We start from the raw sequence: 20,810 nt of genomic DNA, 5'->3' as shown, positions 1-20,810 counted from the left end.
CATACGACCACCACTTCCCCTTCCAAGAATACAGTGCGGACTCATTGGGTTTTTAGTATGGTAAAGTGTAACACTACATGATCTACATCATGTTTATATTCCAAATATGTTGATGTGAATAATATGATTTCCTATATTTATTAGCTTTTCATTTTTACAAGGTTGTACGTTTAATTTTTTATGCGATGGACATATTGATCAATGCGGATTATAAATACTTTGATAGTAGGGCAATATCTTTAAAAATAATCTTTAGTTCGTTTTATGTAGACGTTTATTACATCAAACATAGATACATATAGACTATAACATAATTTACTACGAATAAACTTACAGGCAATAACAGCGTTGTATTGCGATTTTCTTTAAATGAAGGTTTATATTTTATTTGAGACTATAAAAAAAGCGATGTAGAAGAAATTAAACAGTTTTCTTGAATTAAAGTCTAAATACAATTATTTTTAATTTATAGTGTATTATTTAATGTTACAGTAAAACGTCGTTAATACAGACCCTGATAAGCCGGACTTCGCTTAATCCGGACAAACAAAAAAAATTATGAGTATGGAAAAATTAAAGAACCTTGTTTTAAGACTTACTTTTATTCATTAGAACTATGGAATTACAATAATAACAATATTACACCTGTAGGATTAAAAATAAAGAAAACTAATCAAGTTTGCATTAAAGGAAGTGAATGTATTGCTTTACATTTTACTCTACTATATAGGCCTAGTGTATTTAGGCCTATGCCTTTTAAATACACAATAATAAACGCGTTTTAATTATATAAACGGACTTTTGATGCCATTTCTACTGTTGTTTTAGGTTATTTCAGTTAATCCGGACTTCCGTTAAACTGGTCAACTTATCTTGCCCAGTTAGTCCGGATTAACGAGGTTTTACTGTATTTTGTGTGAAAAAGAGAAAAAAGACTCAATCTATTTTAATCATCTCCTGAGAAAGTCACCGACAGCTTTCTCTTTGCCAGCTTCTTCTTATCTACTGGTACTACATCTTTTTCCTCCTCTTGATCGGTGTATGCTCTGGCCGATTTGCTTACATTAGTCTTCTTCATTTCAAAATACTTCTTTCTCGTATAGTCGCGACCGAGTCTTCTATCTCTTTTAATCCACAATAAGTTCGGACCTCGAAAATATTCCTCAATTTGAACCAAAGATTTTCGTCGAGTTTCCGGTAAGAATAAATATGAAAAAATTACACAAAGAAGAGAATTTATACCGATAAGTAAAAAAATTCCGTGATTTCCTATAGCTCCTTTCAGTTGGGGATACGTTTTGGACACGAAGAACTGCAATATCTCGTTGGCAACATAAATGTACCCAGAGCCAAAATCTCGAATTTTAAGAGGGAGTATTTCTGACATTATTCTTGAAGGTAGTGGGAAAAATGCGCAAGTGTTGGCAGTAAGGAACATTAAAATAAGAACCGCTGTTAACCACAAATTCACTCCTGTTGGAGACGATTTCTGTGATTTGTATTGGACATATAAGAAGCAGCTGAGAATCAGAGCCGTTACTGCGCAGACACTGCTAGCGACTATTATATGTGTTCGTCGAAATACACGGTTAAGGAAAACATTCGTGGCGACAGTGAACACTAAACGGACAAACGCGGTCAGCTGGGCGATGTAGTGACAACTGAAGCCTTCAGCATTCTTGTTCATTTGCGAAATGATATCGACTGCGTAAAAAACGAACAGTAACGTTCCTGTGAGAATTTGAAGCAAATTGAACACGTGTGCGATGATGAACGGCTTGAAATATTGAGGGGATAGCAGTAACTGTATTTTATGTATAATCTTAGACTTGCTCTTCCGGTTGTCTTCATCGTCGGAAGAATCGCTGTCTGTATCATCCTCCTCTTGTTCTCGTAAAGTTGACAATATATCTTGAAGTTCTAGCTTCGCCTGTAAGAAGTAAGAATTCATTTTATTACAGTTGAAAGTCATGTTTTGGCGGAATCCATTGTGTGAGTACATTATACCAGTGGTCGACGAAGATGACGTCATGTGAAATACAGCCCGCAAAACACAATAGAGAAGGTGGAAGGAGGGAGGTATAAGAGGGTAAGTCGCGGAATACAAGTTTTGCGCGCGCAGAGACGAACAGGGAACATATCAAAACTAAAGACAAGTTCAATTAAACTTATGTCAATATATATTATTTTGTTAATTTCTTTTTCATTTATGTATGATTCATTGGTTTCTTTTTTCTGTTATTTTGTACACAATTTAAACATCAAGATGGATGTGCAATTAACTCATTAAAAATTAGGGGTCAAGTTGCATGTAGCGAATTTTAACTGAGCGGCGAGATGTTCGTCTGTCATATGCGAAATTATTTGAGATTTTACAACTGATCTTGTGTTTACTTGAACACTGCGTAACTTTGAATGAAAAAGTGATGGCTAAGGGGAGGAAGGGAGATCATGCCTTTACACCTCCACCCGGCTCGCTCTTTGTAAAACAGATGACAGATCAAATAAATGACGATCGGTCATCTGCTTAGCATTTTCAAATCGTTTTGAATACGATACCTGTTTTCATGCAACTAAATCCATATTGAATACGATCCAATGTCACTTTTTAGTTGATTGACCTTGATACTTCCGTCGTTTTGAATCCCCATTTTCATGAAGATTTCAATACTATAAGCGTATTCAAATCGTTTTGAAACGTAGTGTCTGTACGTCAGCCCAGGGTTCGATTTTTAAGGGTTATGAGAGGAATTTTCTCACTCTATCGTCTCTCTGTATAAGCTTAGTGGTTATCTTAGTCAGGGATGATCATTGCTGTCTTACAACATTTTCTCGTAAATAACTTTAAAGTTACGATTACATTATAATTATTACTATCAGATCTGGTTAAGTAGACAAAAATTTAGGAGCCAGCGAAACTTTTGGGAGCCAGACAGAAAATAAATTAAACATTCACTTGCTTTCTATACACTCTAATCCAGCTGTCGGCAGAAATGTCATCGCGATGCCTGTTACTAACTGACGTTGCAGGTGCAGGCAAGGAATACACATCCCCCCTCCCAACCAAGCCTTTGCAGGTACACTGTACAAGCAGCTATCAGTGGCGTAACTTATAGCTAGTTAAGCATGACTCTGTCTAAAGGTAGGAAACGTGTATTTAAAGAAGAATGGTAGGGGACGTATTTTTCTTGTGTTTATGGAAACAATAGTATATGTTTATTGTGCTCGAAAGTTTTAAAGGGCATTTATCAACACAATATTAAACGTCATTATAATGTAGCCTATTTCATAAAGAGCATCAGAACATCACAGGTATTTCTGAACATTTTAAATTCAAATTGCAGTACGAAGGGCAATAGCAAAACGTAGTAGATATGTACGATATGATACGATCATTCATTACAGTGATAGATATCTGGAATCAAATGTGGGGGAAAAACAAACAGTTCTATCATTTCCCATGCTTACAATCTCTTTCTGATATTTCTGAATCAAATTAAAATAATTATGCTCATCTAAATCTAAAAACAGAATTTCAACAACGGAGATTCGGCGATTTAAAAAATATTGCAAACGATTTCTTACTTTCTGCGAATCCTTTGACCATAGACATAAACAAGGTTAAGCCAGAAATGCAGCAAGTAGTAGCTGATTTACAGAGTGACACATGTTTACAAACGCGGTGCAAAGACATGTGTGGTTTAAATTTCTTTAAAGTTCTGTCTACGGAAAAAAATATGCTTCCCTTAGGTTATTTGCCGCCAATATAGCGGATATGTTTGGTTACACTTACAGTTGCGAACATTTTTTTTTAAATTGAAACGTGCAAAATCAAAACAAAGATCGCGGCTGAAAGATGAAAGTTTATTCGCTCTCTTGAGATTGGCTACTTGTGACATAAACTTAGAATTCTGTGGCACCTTGAAAGTTACTGTACAGTAAATATGAAGTTTGTGATGGCTGCACGCCACTGATGTCTGAGCGGGCCCTCAACTTTACCCACAACCATGTGACGTCATGTGTATTGCTGGTTGCATTGCCTGATGTCATCGTGAGTACAATTCTGCCGATGACTGCGTCTAATCTCTTGAATCTGAGGTGGTAATCTACGGTTAGATGCATTGGCTAATTCAAACTATGTATGTACATATTCTAGTCAAATCTCAAGAACAGTACCTGGTTCTGCAGATTGGCAAAGGAGGCCCGTAGTTCAATTTCCTACATCTTTGGTGCTTAACTCAATGGTACACGTACCTTGTCCTCGTTTCCTCGTAGCCAAGTCAGTGCTTCTTCGGCTTCCTCTAAGCGTTCTTTCTTTGCGAGCCAGACTGGAGTTTCGGGCACGAAAATGAAGACGATCAGTGATGTTAAGGGCGGAACTGTCAGCAAACCTGCGACCACCTGCCACTGCAGATATGTTCCCAGGACGTACACGAGCAGCACTCCCACAGACAGAGCCGTGAACATGCTGGATTCATACGTTTTTCGAAGTCGAGGCGTTGCGATTTCTGACAAAATGATCTGCGAAATATTAATAGCGAGATAATTGCCGTTATTTCGTCTTATCAAACTATATGTGGCGCACATATTGTAGTGAAGTTGATACAAAGACAAATAAAAAAGTGACAATGATTTTTTTATTGACAAAATAAATTATGCAGGCTCCAGGTTGATATGGTCTTTTTCGGAGTACAGTAGTCTCCATTGAGCTGAATACTCTTACAAGGGAACGGTCAACACTGGAGGGTTTTGTAGGATCTTACAATTTTGCACACTGTACCTCTTATTAGTGTAAGATATTGTGCCAAAAAAAGGTTGCGATAATAATAATAATAATAATAATAATAATAATAATAATTTATTTATTTAATCTGGCAGAGCTAAGGCCAGTAGGCCTTCTCTTCCGCTCAGCCAGACTCTAATTCTAATTGAATACAATAATTGGCTACATAGATATTACATTAATATCTAGACTATAAAACAACATGAAAGTGAATAGTGAAAGTAAAAGTAAATAATGAAAGTTAGATAAGTATTGTTAGTGAGACAATAATAAACATTGGTAAGAAATAGTAATAATAATAATAATAATAATAATAATAATAATAATAATAATAATAATAATAATAATGAGATAATTTAAATATTTATTCTGTGATAGGCTATAAATAACCATTAAACATTGAGAAACTTGTACCAGCTATATTTGTTAACGAGAATTGTTTGAAAAATATTTCCTTAGTCTGTTCTTAAATTGGTTTGATGCCTGGATTTTGTCCCGCAGGAGTTCTTTAACATGCCAATAAATCTACTGACATGAGCTTGTCGCATTTGAACACACTTAAATGCCATCGACCTGGGCCGGGATCGAATCCGCAACCTTGAGCACAGAATGTCAGCGCTATACCGACTATGCTCCCAAGCCGACGTGTTAATATATATTTTAACATATTATGTTTTAAGGAAAAGTGATTTATTTAAATTAATCTATTTTTTCTAAGTTGTGTTCGTGTGTTAGATTAGGTTAGGTCAAGTTAGATTAGGTTAGTGTAGGTGAGCTAGGTTAGCATAGATTTGGTTATTTCATGTTTTTAAAATTATTTTTTGTAGAGTGGCATATATTTGAAGTTCATAAAGAGAAATTATAACTATTTCAACAAATAATTTGTGTCATTATATTGTATACTTGAAGTTGGTTTGGCATTGAAAATATGCATTTGTGGGCAAAAATTTATGTTTTAAAATTCGGACGAAAATTGGACGTTTTTTTTTCTTCTAACTTTTCGATCAGAAATAGGCTAGGTAGTTAATGTAATTTATTACCCTACAGTTTTTTTTTGTGTATTCCTCTTCACAAAATTACGATCTATTTGGATGTTAAAGAGCATAGAGCACCATTTGTCGGTATTAACGAGAAATGATTTCCCATCTTCCCCGCGCTTTCCGTCTTGCCTCCGCTCCCCTATACGTTTCCCGCTAGATGGCAGTACGAAACTTTAAATATTCGTCTTGCAAATGATGGTAATATGTCTGTCTATTCAATATTAATGAACATATAGTATTATATAATTGAAGACATTATTACAAAAACAGCCATAGTCACTTTTAATGAAATTGAGTTAAGGACACATTTACTACTATTTCAAATGTTTATAGACTGCAAAATTGACACATGTCAGGTGCAATAGCCACAAGGATAAACACCAGTTGTACGGAAACAGCTGACATGTGTTGTTCTATTTATTTTTATTCTTCTCTTGAAAAATAACAATTTTGACAAGGGTTGTTTTTGTAATAATGCCTTCAATTGTCCAATAAATTTGTGGACAGAATATATTTTGTCCTGGAGTTTATACTTACAATGCGGTATCGGGGAACAAATCAAAAGAGTTTTGTGTAGAAACGTTGTCATACAGAATTACTGTATAAAACTAGACACCGTAACTTACTGTTAATTAGTGAATATGTTTTTGTAAACCATTTAACTTACTGAAGAGGCTGCAGTTGAAAATCCCGAAGATAAAGCTGTGATAAACCTCCCGACCATCACCACGGGGTAGGAAGGAGCGAAGGCTATGATAAGATAGCCTAAGAAGATGGGCACAAGCCCCACTCTCATGGTAAAACGTCGACCCCAGCGATCCATAACCAGTCCACCAGTTAGAAAACCCACAGGACTGACGCCGGAATGGATACTTGCTGGAAATAATAATAATAATAATAATAATAATAATAATAATAATAATAATAATAATAATAAATATACCCAGAATCATCCAGAAAGAGATAGCAAGCAAAGCTAAGATTAATAACATATCAGCTTCTCACTACAAATATGAACCACATGATTCCTAGAAAACGAAAATTTTAAAATAAACTGGAACAGAGAAATCCAGACGGATAGAAAGATTCAAGTCATCAGACCAGACATGCAGAATGTCCACATGAAACCTTTACAACTTCAGATGTAAATTACAAATTATTGAGACACGATATCTGGATGGAGTTTTCTGCATGCTAATCAGAAACTGTCGAAGTTTTTATGGGAATTTTGTTGGATTGTTGAAATGCATTTTTTGGTTGCATGTGTGAATTTTGGTGAAATCTGAAATCTAACAGTGAAGGAAATGTGGACGCCTCAGGAGATATCACACATTGTGCCATCTCCTGAGGTATCCACATCTCCCTCACTGTCAGATTTCACCAAAACATCAGTCTGTACAGAACATCTATAAGAGGCAAGAAATGGTACTTCAGTCTGTTGACCCACTGCATTGACGTAGCAAAACAAAACGCGTGGAAGCTATACAAGATAAACTCCAACGAAAAACTCTCGATCATCTTGGATTTCGCAGACGTCTTGTCTTATCTGTTCTCGAGAGGTAGACCATCTAAGACTGAGCACAAAGATTCAAGGTTTGACGAAATTAATCATTTTTTGATACCTCAAGATAAACAAACTTGAGGCAGGCAGTGTCACACAAAGATAACAACAAGATGTATGAAGTGTCATGCTGGTGTACATGTACAATGTTTTCTCACATATCACACACCATGAACGTTCTTGAAAATTAAAATAATCTTATTGTGTGTGACTGATATTATAATTTCATATTAATTTGATGTATTGTTAAATTAAACAATATATTATATTAGTGCTAAAACGATTTATGTCAATGTTTTTGTATGTTGATATGACTGATGCCCTATATGTAGGACACAGAAAAACTCGGATACTGAAATGAAATGATTAGCCTAAAAATGTCCCGTTAAGGGCAAAGGCCTCCTCCTATAGAGGAAGAGCTCTTTTTGTCTCACGCGGTGAGCTACTCCGCGTAAGAGCTCTCGGATACTATCAAGATAAAAAAAATATAAAAACAACTTTGCTATGTTATGTCAATTACAATTAAATAATTCATAGAAAAAATCGTATTTTTTAAGCAAAAAATAATTCAACCTTATCTGGATTAAGTACGAACAGGCGTTCTTATACGGCGAACTACAGGGAAATCATTTTATTTTTACTTCAACTTTTATTGTACCTGAGTTTTTTAATGTATTTCACTCCCACCTCTTCTACTAATGAAGTTTCAACTGTCCTCCACACAGAACCAAGGCCGCAGTACTGAGTTAGTGATGATAGTACGTTTCAGAAATATGTTCGGGTTTTCAGTGACGAAAACTTCCAATATTGAATCATATTTTCGCACAGGTATTGTCGTCCGTTTGCCTACGTCGCATCCCGATTTCCCCCACCTGCTTCTGCTCGCTCCACTCTAAGACTAGTGGCTGGGCTTTCTTAGCTCTTTTCTGAAAACATTATTTTCTGTTAGGAATTAATTGGACATCTACGTAATATTATGTAACTGTTTAAAATAATTTAAATAAAAGGGCCTCGTTAAGTAATTAACTATCACGTTTCCCCCCCCCCCCCCTTTCTACGATCCTGCGACATAACCACTTGGACGGACAGTAGATAGCATGTCTGAGTAATTTTATCTGTGCGGCTCGGGCAGAAGTGAAGATTGAATTTACAGTACGTAAGGTACTCTTTTATAGAATAGGTACAGAATTATTTCAACATGAGTTACTAGTACGAAGGACGAAACTGGTAATTGGAATTAGATGCAATAGTCTATAGTGCGATAATAGGCACGAAAGAACTGAAGCCTGTATCGAAATGAACGGCCACTATTTTCAAAAATGTGTTTAAATATGCATATTATGATTATTTTTCATTTTAACTTCATTCTCTATATTGTACGCTAATGCGCTGTAGACAGTATAATATACATTGCATAATGAATATGTTCGCATGGATAACTCAGTTCGTGAGTAAAAACACTTATTATTAATACTGTACTGTATTTTGATTAAACAAAACCGAATGAAAATCAAGATTTCAGGTATAACTCTCCGTAAAGTTGATCTGAATAATTTTCGAGGAAAAATTGTTCCGGGGCCGGGTATCGAACCCGGGACCTTTGAGGTCTGTGGATATAGAAGGAAAAATTGGGTCGGTGTCGGGTAGAGTTCCCGGGTAGCTCAGTTGGTAGAGCGTTGGTACGTTAAACCAAAGGTCCCGGGTTCGATACCCGACCCCGGAACAATTTTTCCTCGAAAATTATTCAGATCAACTTCACAGGGAGTTATACCTGAAATCTAGATTTGCATACTACACGTCACTGTTCGTTAACGGAAAAAACCACAATTTAAGTCACACGGAGTTAGTGTACACTCGAAGTTGGTTGCTTGACGGTTGTCAGCCCACTTTGAGGTCTGTGGATATAGAAGGAAAAATTGGATCGGTGTCGGGTAGAGTTACCGGGTAGCTCAGTTGGTAGAGTGTTGGTACGTTAAACCAAAGGTCCCGGGTTCGGTACCCGGCCCCGGAACAATTTTTCCTCGAAAATTATTCAAAACCTAATGAAAATTATCACACTCATAATCGCGATATTTCCTACTTTACGTAAATGGATGAACTACTTTTCTTCCCTCCTGTACCTAGTAAAGTGATTTGTTTGTATTTTACGCCAGTATCATCGAACTCCAGTCGTGGAAGGAGGTAGCAAACGGTGTTTCCGGGTCTCAATCATTAATCCAAAGGTATAGCCAGGTTAATATTAAAAATGTTAGTAAAAATAAAATGAAGTCCCTGTACAAACACTGATATATATATACCTTATCTAATACAACTGATGTGTTGTAGCTAGAGTGTAGGTATCAATGTAACAAATGCGCTGTAGGTGCCACTTTCACTCCAACGGTCACTATCGCTCAAGATATAAGGCGAGTAAGTATATTTTACATTACCTATCCACGCTCCCATATTTTCGTCTATTGGTATGGAACTAGTGTTTGCTTGCACCTGGGGTAGTAACACTGCCGAGTATCCCATGCTGGCGCCAAGCGTACATCCATACAATGCTACCGCTCCCACATGCAGGGCCTGTAATAATTAATATCACAGTTGAATGACTTTTGTATACCATCTTAAATACTATTCCAAATAAAAATATTTCTTACTGCAGAATTACATTTTGTAGCATTGCTTGGCGGGTCATAATTTTCCACTCATTTAATAATTGTATATTACAGAGAATATTTTTAAACAATACTCAATATTCCGAATTTTTCTTTTGTCTGTTGTATAACGATGCTGTATTAGCTATACGGTTATTTAGCGTCGTTGGAATTGGCGATAGTGAGATGGTATTTGGCGAGATGAGGCCGAGGATTCGGCACGGATTACGCGAGATTCGTTTTACTGTTGGAAAAGTTTTGGAAAAATACAACCAGGTAATCAGCTCAACTGGGAATTGAACCCACTCCCGAACTCAGCGTAGGGTTATTCTGAATTAAACTCTTTTTTAAGTGATAAACCTCTTGATAGCAACATTAGACTTGGTAGAACTACCTCCCAAAATATTCAAGTTGCTTGATTTCTGTTGTTTTAGCAAAAGTGTTGATACTTTCTTAAAATAATATTATTATCAATTAAATTAGATACTTCTTTAAACTGTTAACCTCTTACAAATCATAACCACTTTCTATAACTACCTGATGGACCATTCCAGACGAAAACCATTCTTTGATTCCTCTTCTGCTTGTTCTCTCATCATTTGATGCGTCTTCTCCCATATAAATATTTACTTGAATTTATTTTGCTTGAAGGGATTTATATGTGCTTATGCCTGTAACGTATAAATGAATATAAAAATTGTAAGGTCAGTGCTTCATAATAATGCTTCGTCTGGGGTACCAGTTGCCTCCATGTTAATATATGTATAAGGTTATCAGACGTCCTCGTTTTCCGGGGACAGTCCCCGAATTTTACTTTTTGTCCCCGAACAAAATTCGTTTCCGGAATGTCCCCAGATTTAATAATAATAATTTGTCCACAGATATCCTGTGATTTTCAGTGTTATATTATTACAATTTTATGAAAATGTTATTCAATATCTCAGTACCCGAGATACCATACTCATCCACAAGAAAATATATATGTGGAATGTATATTGCTGAAATATCCTCTAGAAAGAGAGAACAGTCTATTATTTTCATTTAAAAGCAGATGGACTTAACTTGGTTGAAATAGTTTATTTAATGAAAGTGGAGAGAGGTTTTTCTTCATTGATCATGATGTGGACATCACAAAAATCCAGAATGAATTTAGAAACTGTTAGTGATACTTGCTATCTTAACCTACTTCAACATGACCTGTCAGAAATTTGTACAGAATTAGGGATCCAGAGAAGATCTGCTTAAAATGCACTTTTCTGAAAATGCCAGTGGTTTAATAGTAAATGCAACATTTTTAGTGTGTAAATGGAATAAGTATTTAAATTCTTAAAAAATGTGTAAAAACAATATAAGAGAATGGCAAACTAACAGAAATGTTAAAAGCAGTTTTTTCATACGTCTATATCTGTCCCCGGAAATTGTGAAAAAATATGGTAACCTTATGTTAATGTCCAAAAGAAAATTAGCATCAGCAGAACAAAAGAAATAATTTCTTTCTTATATAGAATATGCACTAGATTTACGTTCAGTAAGTAATGAATCACTTTCGCTGTCTACAAATACCTATTTTTCCACGCACAAATACCTATTTCTTTCACATAGTTTCCATTCACATCTATGGTCTTACGCCACTTAGTTGGCACAGCTTGTATATCGTCGCGATACCACTCTGCTGGTCTTTCTCTCAGTCATGTCGTTATTTCGACTACGAGCTTCACGTCACTGACGTTTCGCTTTCTGCGAATTGCATCTTTCAGACTACCAAACAGATGGAAGTCAAATGGCGCAAGTTCCGGGCTGTAGGGTGGACGAGGAAGGACAGTCCACGGAAGCACTACCTACAGATATGCCAAGCTGAGTAGCAAGTTGTTGGGTCTTGGATTCTGGCTTGCCTTTTGTCCTCAATAATTGAACAAGCCTATCGGCGTGTTCAGTTAATTGTTGCCGGTGTCAAAGCAGCGAGTGGCCTTCCCGAGCGTGGGAGATCAGAAGGCTTCTCTTCACCTTATCCTGACACTGACACAGCTTACCGAACGACACCGTGCTTCTATTTATTGCCCCATCTCCATAGACATTTATAAGCGTCTGTGAATGTTTGCAATGATAATTTCCGCAAAAAGAAATCAATAGTAGCTCTCTGCTTTGCACGTACTTCATGTGCAGTCGCCATTTTAGACACTAACTTTATCGATGTCATCTAACGGAAAATAGTGAAACTATATGGAGTTATGCACGTAGGCTTCAAGATGCTGTATACAAATTTTGTTTTTCTCGAACTAAAAGTGGCCGAGAAAAAAAGTGTTGCATTACTTACTGAACCATGTAATACAATGACTCAAATACTAAATACTACTACTACTACTACTACTACTACTATTACTACTAGGCCTACTATTACTACTACTACTACTACTACTACTACTACTATTGCTACTACTACTACAAGTATTATTACTAGGCCTACTATTACTACTACTATAACTACTACTACTATTATTACAAATACTATTACTAGTACTACAAATATTAGTACTACTACTACAATTACTATTACTAGGCCTACTACTACTACTACTACTACTATTACTACTAGGCCTACTATTACTACTACTACTACTACTACTATTGCTACTACTACTACAAGTATTATTACTAGGCCTACTATTACTACTACTATAACTACTACTACTATTATTACAAATACTATTACTAGTACTACAAATATTAGTACTACTACTACAATTACTATTACTAGGCCTACTACTACTACTACTACTATTACTACTAGGCCTACTATTACTACTACTACTACTACTACTACTACTACTACTATTGCTACTACTACTACAAGTATTATTACTAGGCCTACTATTACTACTACTATAACTACTACTACTATTATTACAAATACTATTACTAGTACTACAAATATTAGTACTACTACTACAATTACTATTACTAGGCCTACTACTACTATTACTACAAATACTACTACTACTACTAAAAATACTATTACTAGGCCTACTATTACTACTGCTATAACTACTACTATTATTACAAATACTATTACTACTACTACAAATACTACTACTACTACTACTACTACTACTACAAATACTATTCCTAGGCCTACTATTACTACTACTACTACTACTACAACAACAAAACTACTACTACTACTACAAATACTATTACTAGGTCTACTATTACTACTACTACTACTACTACAAATACTACTACTACTGCTACTACTATTATTATTACAAATACTATTACTACTACTATTATTACAAATACTAATTCTACTACTACTACTACTACTACTACTACTACTACAAATACTACTACTACAAATACTACTACTACTGCTACTACTATTATTATTACAAATACTATTACTACTACTATTATTACAAATACTAATTCTACTACTACTACTACTACTACTACTACTACTATAACTACTACTACTACTACTACAAATACTAGTACTAGTACTGCTATTACTACTACTACAAATATTAGTACTACAAATACTACTATTACTACTACAAATACTACTACTAGTACTACTATTACTATTACTACAAATACTGGTACTACAAATACTACTACTACCACTACTACTACTACTATTACTACTACTACAAATACTAGTACTACTACTACTACTACTACTACAAATACTATTACTAGGCCTACTATTACTACTACTACTACTACTACTACTACAAATATTACTACTACTATTGTTATTACAAATAGTATTACTACTACTATTATTACAAATACTAATTCTACTATTACTACAAATACTAGTACTAGTACTACTATTACTACTACAAACACTACTACTACAAATACTATTACTAGTACTACTACTACTACTACTACTACTACTACTACAACAAATACTAGTACTACAAATACTACTACTACTAGTACTACTATTACTATTACAACAAATACTACTGCTAGTACTACTATTACTACTATTACAAATACTAGTACTACATATACTACTACTATTACCGATACTGCTACTACTACTACTACTACTACTACTACTACTACTACTACTACTAATAATAATAAAAGTAAATAGCTCACAAAGATTAAAAACCATATATGAATTTCAAGTAACCCTTTTACTTTTGGAACTTTCTATTATACACCGTCACTTTGGAGATTTCAACAATAGACACTTATCCGAGACGAGAATGATCTATACTCTATAATGAATACGAAGTACTGGAACACAGAAGAGTAGGCCTATCTGTATTACGAATACTAATGGCAATATGTTCTGTAGATGTTACAGATGCAGGCTGATATGGCGAAATGTGCTCGATAAAAGAACAAGTGTTAGATGCTTTGCAACACGCAAAAGTGACATGCTACCAGTTCAGTTTGCTATTGTTTTGTGTCCCTCAAGCACCTCCCACTGTTTCAGTGTTAAACCAAACGGTGCCAGATAACAACTGAACGTTGTAAAGCAGAGTTTAACAGGAAATGTTTCATTAACACAAATCAATAATACTATTACTTTCAAATGGACTCCTTTGTATATGGGTGTCCTAGCAGTATCGTTGTCAACTAGCAGTATTTTTGCGTAAAGATTAGTTTTTTTGGTCCTACAGAATTAACTGTTACGATTACATTAGTTATTAATGAAGAAAAATTTGCTCCGACGTCGCTTCTGGTGATTGAGCCTCGGCGTACCTCAGTGGTTAGAGCGTCCAGTGCATAGAACTGGGGGTCCCGGGTTCGATCCCCGGTGGAGGAGCGAATTTTTCTCCATTAATAACTAATAGTAGCGGTATTTTACCGGCGTGATCGGAAGGGTGCATACTGTTTGGATCAATGTCCACTAATTATCACCTGTTTGGACCAATAAAAGCAGACATTTTGGATCAAAACGACATTTCCCTCTCCATTTACTCAGGCATGGTTTAAAATGTTGTCATTAAACTTCAAAGTCCTTAAAATTTGTCAGAAATAAAATAAAATCTGAAGGTTACACTTGTTCAGTCATGCGAACACATTCAATATACCGGTACTGAAGGCTAATTATTTTTCCTTCCGCACATTTCAGTCAATGGGAATTGATGTTTAGTTTTTCCCTGATTTCTTTTCTTACGATATTTCTTTTGCCTCTCTTAAGGGGTTAGGTACAGTTTACAACAGTAAAATTTTTGGGAATATCCAACATTATTTTTCTCCATTACTGTATCTTGTACAATAATGAAAATTGGCATGTGTAAAACACTGTCCTTCTGCTATATGAAAAAAATATTTTTATGATTAAAAAAATTATTTATATTTTTTTCAAAATTCAAAATGGTGGCAGTTCACTGTGCAGTGATGAAACGTTTCCCTCATAACTCTTAAACTTGCTAACTTTTTCATGTCCTCTCTTTTATTTTATTGCTGAAACTCATGTTTACAATATCATGCTCTTTCAACTACATTCCTTAATAAATAATATATATTTTTTTATTTTGTATTAGAAGAAAATAGTGATATTTGACCATTTTTTAAAAATTAATTAATTTTCTTTATCAGACACACTATCAAAGGTAGAGAAGTGATCTTGCATCATATTGTAGATGTGACATGCATAAATAGATACAAAATATTTCATCACAGAATGTTGGATAGTTTTTGAGTTATGTGAGAAACGCTTCGTCACTGCTCAGTGAACAGAATTTTGAAAAAAAAAGTAAATAATTTTCTTTAAATCGTAAAAATATTTTTTCATATTAGCAGAAAGACAGTGTTTTACACATGCTAATTTTCATTATTCTACAAGATACAATAATGGAGGAAAAAATGTTGAATATTTCCAAAATTTTATTCCCGTAAGCTGTACCTAACCCTTAACTGAGGTTAACTTTGTGGATGACAGCGTTTGAAATGAATTATTCTCTTTCAACATTAGCAAAACAGAACTACTCACCTTTGTATACAGTATTACTCTGGCCAATATGTATACAGTTAATTTAAGATCTTTTTAATATCACGTGGTACGGTTGGAAAATGGTGTCTTCGAACGGCGTACATAAACGTCCGCAGAAGTTGAATGTCTTCATATCCAATGTCTCCTGCAAATCCTTTTTTTTTTCAATAGTTTTAAAAATTATTTTGTTTTGTTTAGCATGTAAGTCTTCTTCTGCTTTACGTTTCGCTGTTCGTACAGTTTCTTGTTTTAGTTCATCGGAATTCATTTCTATGTGATTATGCGGAAAGTTTGTAACCATTATCACTTCATTTTAAAATTCGTTTACGTAAATATTTGGATTGTACTTACGATTTGTACACCTGAAACGAATAGTACCGTTGCTTAACCATTCACTTCACTAAAGTTATATTCCATCGCGTACCTTGTTCCCAACCTTGAAAGGACTGGTCCAAACAAGTCACCACTTTTGGCCCAAAGTTATTGTTGATTTGTATTGAAGATTATCGAACCTGGTTCAAACTTTCTACTCCGATTTGAAAATGTTAGAGATGTTTCTTACAAGGCCGGCAATCAGTAACGAACGATTATTGGCCTTATTGTGACTGGAAAATGTTATAAAATTATTGGGGGAGGGTAAAATTCGGCACTGGAGCCTGGGCACATTTCGCTGGCATTATCACCTTCATCTCACTCAGACGTTAGAATATAGAGATAAATAACCTGTTTAATATTTAAAGAGCTATTGTAGAATTGAAAATATTGTATAATGTAGAAATTTGGGTTAATGATTTATCTAGCCAGCTTATTGATAGGATTAGAGCTAAATTTTGTAAGAAATTTCTAGGAATCCCTTGGAACGCCTCTAACCTAGCTGCTAGATTCGAAATGGGGGTAGATAGTATTATGGGAACGATACTAGTAAGGAAAATAAAATTCTTAGGTCATATTTTGGAGAAGGAGGATAGTGCCATTGAAAAGAAGTGTTTGCAGTTTATTCGGGACACGAATTTGAAATCCAATTGGCTAGCAGATTTAAAGAACAAGGTGAGTAGATTAGGTCTAAGATGGTATGGGAGGAAATTGGAGTAATGAGTTTAAATGTCATTTGTAAAATCGTAAAAGATAGGTGTAATGAAATTACGAGACAGGAATTATAACAAAATCTCAACGAATTAAGAATATTAAGTAACTATAAGGAGATTAAACGTCATGGGAACAAGAAGAATATGTCAGAATAAATGATAGGGATGTGAGGATGGGCGTAGCTTGGTGGAGACTAGAAATATGGAAATTTAAAAACAGGAGGGTACCCTAGAGAAGGATATCTGCCCCCTTTGCGGCATGGGAGAAGACGCGTTCCATATTTTATTAGAATGTCAAGAAATAGACAATACAAGGAAAAAGATGATAAATAATAATTTTTTGAATATGAATAGATATTTTTATAGGTTATTTTACGACGCTGTATCAACATCTCAGATTATTTAGCGTCTGAATGAAGTAAAGGTGAAAATGTCGGTGAAATAAATCCGGGGTCCAACACCGATAGTTACCCAGCATTTGCTCATATTGGGTTGAGGGAAAACCTCAACCAGGTAATTTGCTCCAACCGGGATTCGAACCCGGGCCATCTGGTTTCGCGGCCAGACGCTAGCCGTTACTCGACAGGTGTGGACATGAATAGATATGTAGCATATAAGAAAATATGTAATATAACTAATACTTATAAGAGAGTTAAATAAATTGGACAAATTTATAATGATAGTGAAGATGAAATGGGAAGAGAAAGTTAAAAAGTAATGGTATTATTTTTTTTAATTGTGAGACTTGGCATAGGCGATTAAAATTTGTAAAGTAAGGCAGACAATATAGAATTGTAACAGGTCTGTCTTACAGATATATGATAGATGAATAAATATATTATATTATACCACTCAGACGTCAGATAAACACAGCAGTTGATAAAGAATCGTAAAATAAACCTAGTAAAATACTAGCATGCCACTGAAATATAGCATTAGAAAGTAATGTTGATGGGTTTGTTTCATTTCGCTCTAAAGAACTTGATGGATAGGGTTGAAGGGAAAATTATGACGTATTGCTCCGAAAAGCGACAATTTCCCGTCCATAATCGTGTTCGAAACATCGACGTCAGCAAAATGTTAGACATTTGAAGAGTGGACATCAACAATAATGTAAAAGCATTAGTCCGTGGCTCAGTGCACTTAGAAAAATGATAAGTCCCATTGTAATTTTATTTAGACTCTAGCTTCTCCTATAGATGTGCAAAACTTATGAAATTACAATACCAGTTGCGTAAGAAAGCTCTGTTTTCTACTGTTTGTCTCTTTGACACTTAGTCTTTTATATGTCCAGTCTTAAATTTGTATTTATAACATTAAACATGTCTTCCACACTTCATATAGTGGAAAGATATTAAGTACTATGAAGAACAATCCACATCGATTTGTGACACTCGAAACGGTATTCGATAAATATAGTCTATCTTTATATGACGACATATGTTAATTTGTTACGTAAGTTATGCCATTGTACTCTTACAATTCTCGAGTCTGCTAAGCACACCTTACTGAAGATAGAGTAAGAACGTGTGGAATGAAGACTGCATATACATAACTTGGTGGGACGAAAGAATTGGTACAAGAATTACAGGAAGATAATCTTATACTACGTTATTTTTTACAAGAGACCATTTTGAAAAGATTTCGGAGGCAAGTGTAATAATGTTCATAATCTCGGAAAAAATATTACACCTTTTCAAAAGTCGGTTTTGCTTGGTGTCCTTATATGTATTGCCAATCTACAATATTCTGTTTAGAATTTCACATAAAAGCACAAAGAAAACGCAACTTTTTGGTGTCTGAACCAGGTTGGCCTTAAGTTATAATATGAATGCTATACAGAATAATCGACACCTAAGAATGAAAACCTCGTAAGTCGACTTTTTTTCGAAAATGCGATTTTCACTCAAATTTATAGGAAAGCCCGTGCTCTTATGGTCTACAATTGCAAAATTTTCATTTTAAATTTTTTTCATGAAAAAAGAGAAAAATTAAAAACCACGTATCTCTTTATGGTTTAATTTTAAAATGAAAAGCGCGTATCTCTAGTCATTATAGAAAATCCGACTTACGAGCCATCTATTTGAATGTGAAAACTTTGTATGTCGAAATCATATAAAATTTCCGACTTAACGAGCCATCTATTTAAATGTGAAAACCTTGTATATCGATTTTTTGCTCTCCTGTAAAATTTAGAAAATCAGACATACGAGGTTTTCATTCATGTATTATATATCTTTCGCATATTAAATATTACAGTACCTAGTTAACTAGTTTCAGCCCGTTATGGGCCATCTTCAGAACTGGTTGGTGCTGGTCTTGGCGCCTTTTGTTTGTTTTCATGTGAGGATGTGTTTGTGTCAGAGTGCTGCATTGGAGTTAAATCGCTCGCTTGAACTCGGTCGAGTGTCGCACCCTCGAGTGAGATACGATCGGTCGTGATACGTTCGTAATAAATAAAAGCACAGTACAAGATCATCTCACCGACATGTCTTATCTTGTATGGAAGGCGACAGATAAGATACACATATGTTTTGCTCACACGGTAAAAATAAGGCTTTATTTTCTGCGTTTATGACAAACGTCAGTCAATGAAACGTATCAAAACAGGAACATGAAGTTATAAATAAAATAATATGAAAAACTTCGATATACAGTTATTATTGCTATTTAATAATTATTCAATATTTGATTTACCACATATATAATATGATAGGTCCATACATAGTGTTCCGCCTATATACTGCGACAATGTAGAAACGTTTTACAAAATATTATTGATATAGCAGTAGATTAATAAAAATATTAGTACAGAGATAACGTCACAGAAAATATAATAAAACGAATAATCATGCTGCACAACTGTTACAGACGCAGTACAGTAATTATTATTATTATTATTATTATTATTATTATTATTATTATTACTAGAAAACTTGATACAGTTCTTGCATTATCGTGATTGTGTTCTCCGTTTATAATAATTACATTTACATCCAATAACATCTATCAGATGTGGCAAAATCAAAATCACTCCTGTGTGGGGAAAAAAAAAAAAAAACATTTACTTACAATATTTATATTACATTTTAAAGCAAGTTTTGTAGTTGTACTATGGAGAGGTTAGTTAAACACTGCAAAGTTTTGAAATGATAAACATTTATGATGTTACTACATAGTTCATCACTGTAACAAGAACGAATGTCTAACGCTCGGCTTATACCGTTCGAGGATTTATAGCTCGTGACAATTTTACCCATCATGCATGTGCGCTACCTATCGGATTATGCTATGAGCTACTTGGCGCTCGAGCGAAAACGTCCGATGCAGACCTCTGGTTTGTGTAGTGTAATGTGGAATCAAAGAGTGTGTGTGTTCTGAAATTGAGTTGTGTGTTGAGAATTTCATTTGGATGCGTTTTTGTGTGTCTGTATATTTCGTATTGTTCTAGTCTGTTTAGTTTCTAGTTTTTGGTTGAACATGTAGAATTTTCTTGTCTGTGTTTATGTCTCTGTAGATGTGGTTAGCATTTGTGATGTGTTCTTTGTAACATGTTTGAAATGATCTACCTGTCTGTCCTATGTAGAAGTTGTTGCGGGTGTTACATTTGAGTTTGTATAAGCCTATGTGGTTGTATTTATTTGTGTTGTTTATGTGTTGAGATGCTTTTGTAGAGTATTATTTGTTCTGTATGCGATGTTGTAATTTAATTTCTTGAATGAGGTTGCAATCTTGTGTGTGTC

At 34.7% G+C, this 20,810-nt stretch overlaps 1 protein-coding gene across 1 annotated transcript; it reads right to left on the bottom strand.

Moving 5' to 3' along the window:
- Positions 1-269: 269 nt before the first annotated feature.
- Positions 270-14,441, bottom strand: LOC138709018 (facilitated trehalose transporter Tret1-2 homolog). The gene is made up of 6 exons (XM_069839478.1): positions 14,134-14,441; positions 10,561-10,694; positions 9,814-9,949; positions 6,491-6,699; positions 4,255-4,521; positions 270-1,930 (listed from the first exon to the last, which is right to left on the bottom strand). The coding sequence occupies exons 2-6, from the start codon at positions 10,639-10,641 to the stop codon at positions 947-949; spliced, it is 1,677 nt and encodes a 558-aa protein (XP_069695579.1). The 5' UTR covers positions 10,642-10,694; positions 14,134-14,441; the 3' UTR covers positions 270-946.
- Between the last annotated feature and the right edge of the window lie 6,369 nt (positions 14,442-20,810).

Source organism: Periplaneta americana, chromosome 1, assembly GCF_040183065.1.
Source record: "Periplaneta americana isolate PAMFEO1 chromosome 1, P.americana_PAMFEO1_priV1, whole genome shotgun sequence".
Classification (NCBI taxonomy): domain Eukaryota; kingdom Metazoa; phylum Arthropoda; class Insecta; order Blattodea; family Blattidae; genus Periplaneta; species Periplaneta americana.
Note: the sequence above shows the minus strand (reverse complement) of the source record. Positions and strands in the feature narration are given on the sequence as shown.

Excerpts from the sequence above, each read along its gene's own strand:
- LOC138709018 (XM_069839478.1), bottom strand. The coding sequence starts at position 10,641 with ATGGGAGAAGACGCATCAAATGATGAGAGAACAAGCAGAAGAGGAATC. Across the intron at positions 9,950-10,560 it reads CGTCTGGAATGGTCCATCAG|GCCCTGCATGTGGGAGCGGT; the intron begins GTAGTTATAGAA and ends TAATTATTACAG. Across the intron at positions 4,522-6,490 it reads TTTCAACTGCAGCCTCTTCA|ATCATTTTGTCAGAAATCGC; the intron begins GTAAGTTAAATG and ends AATATTTCGCAG.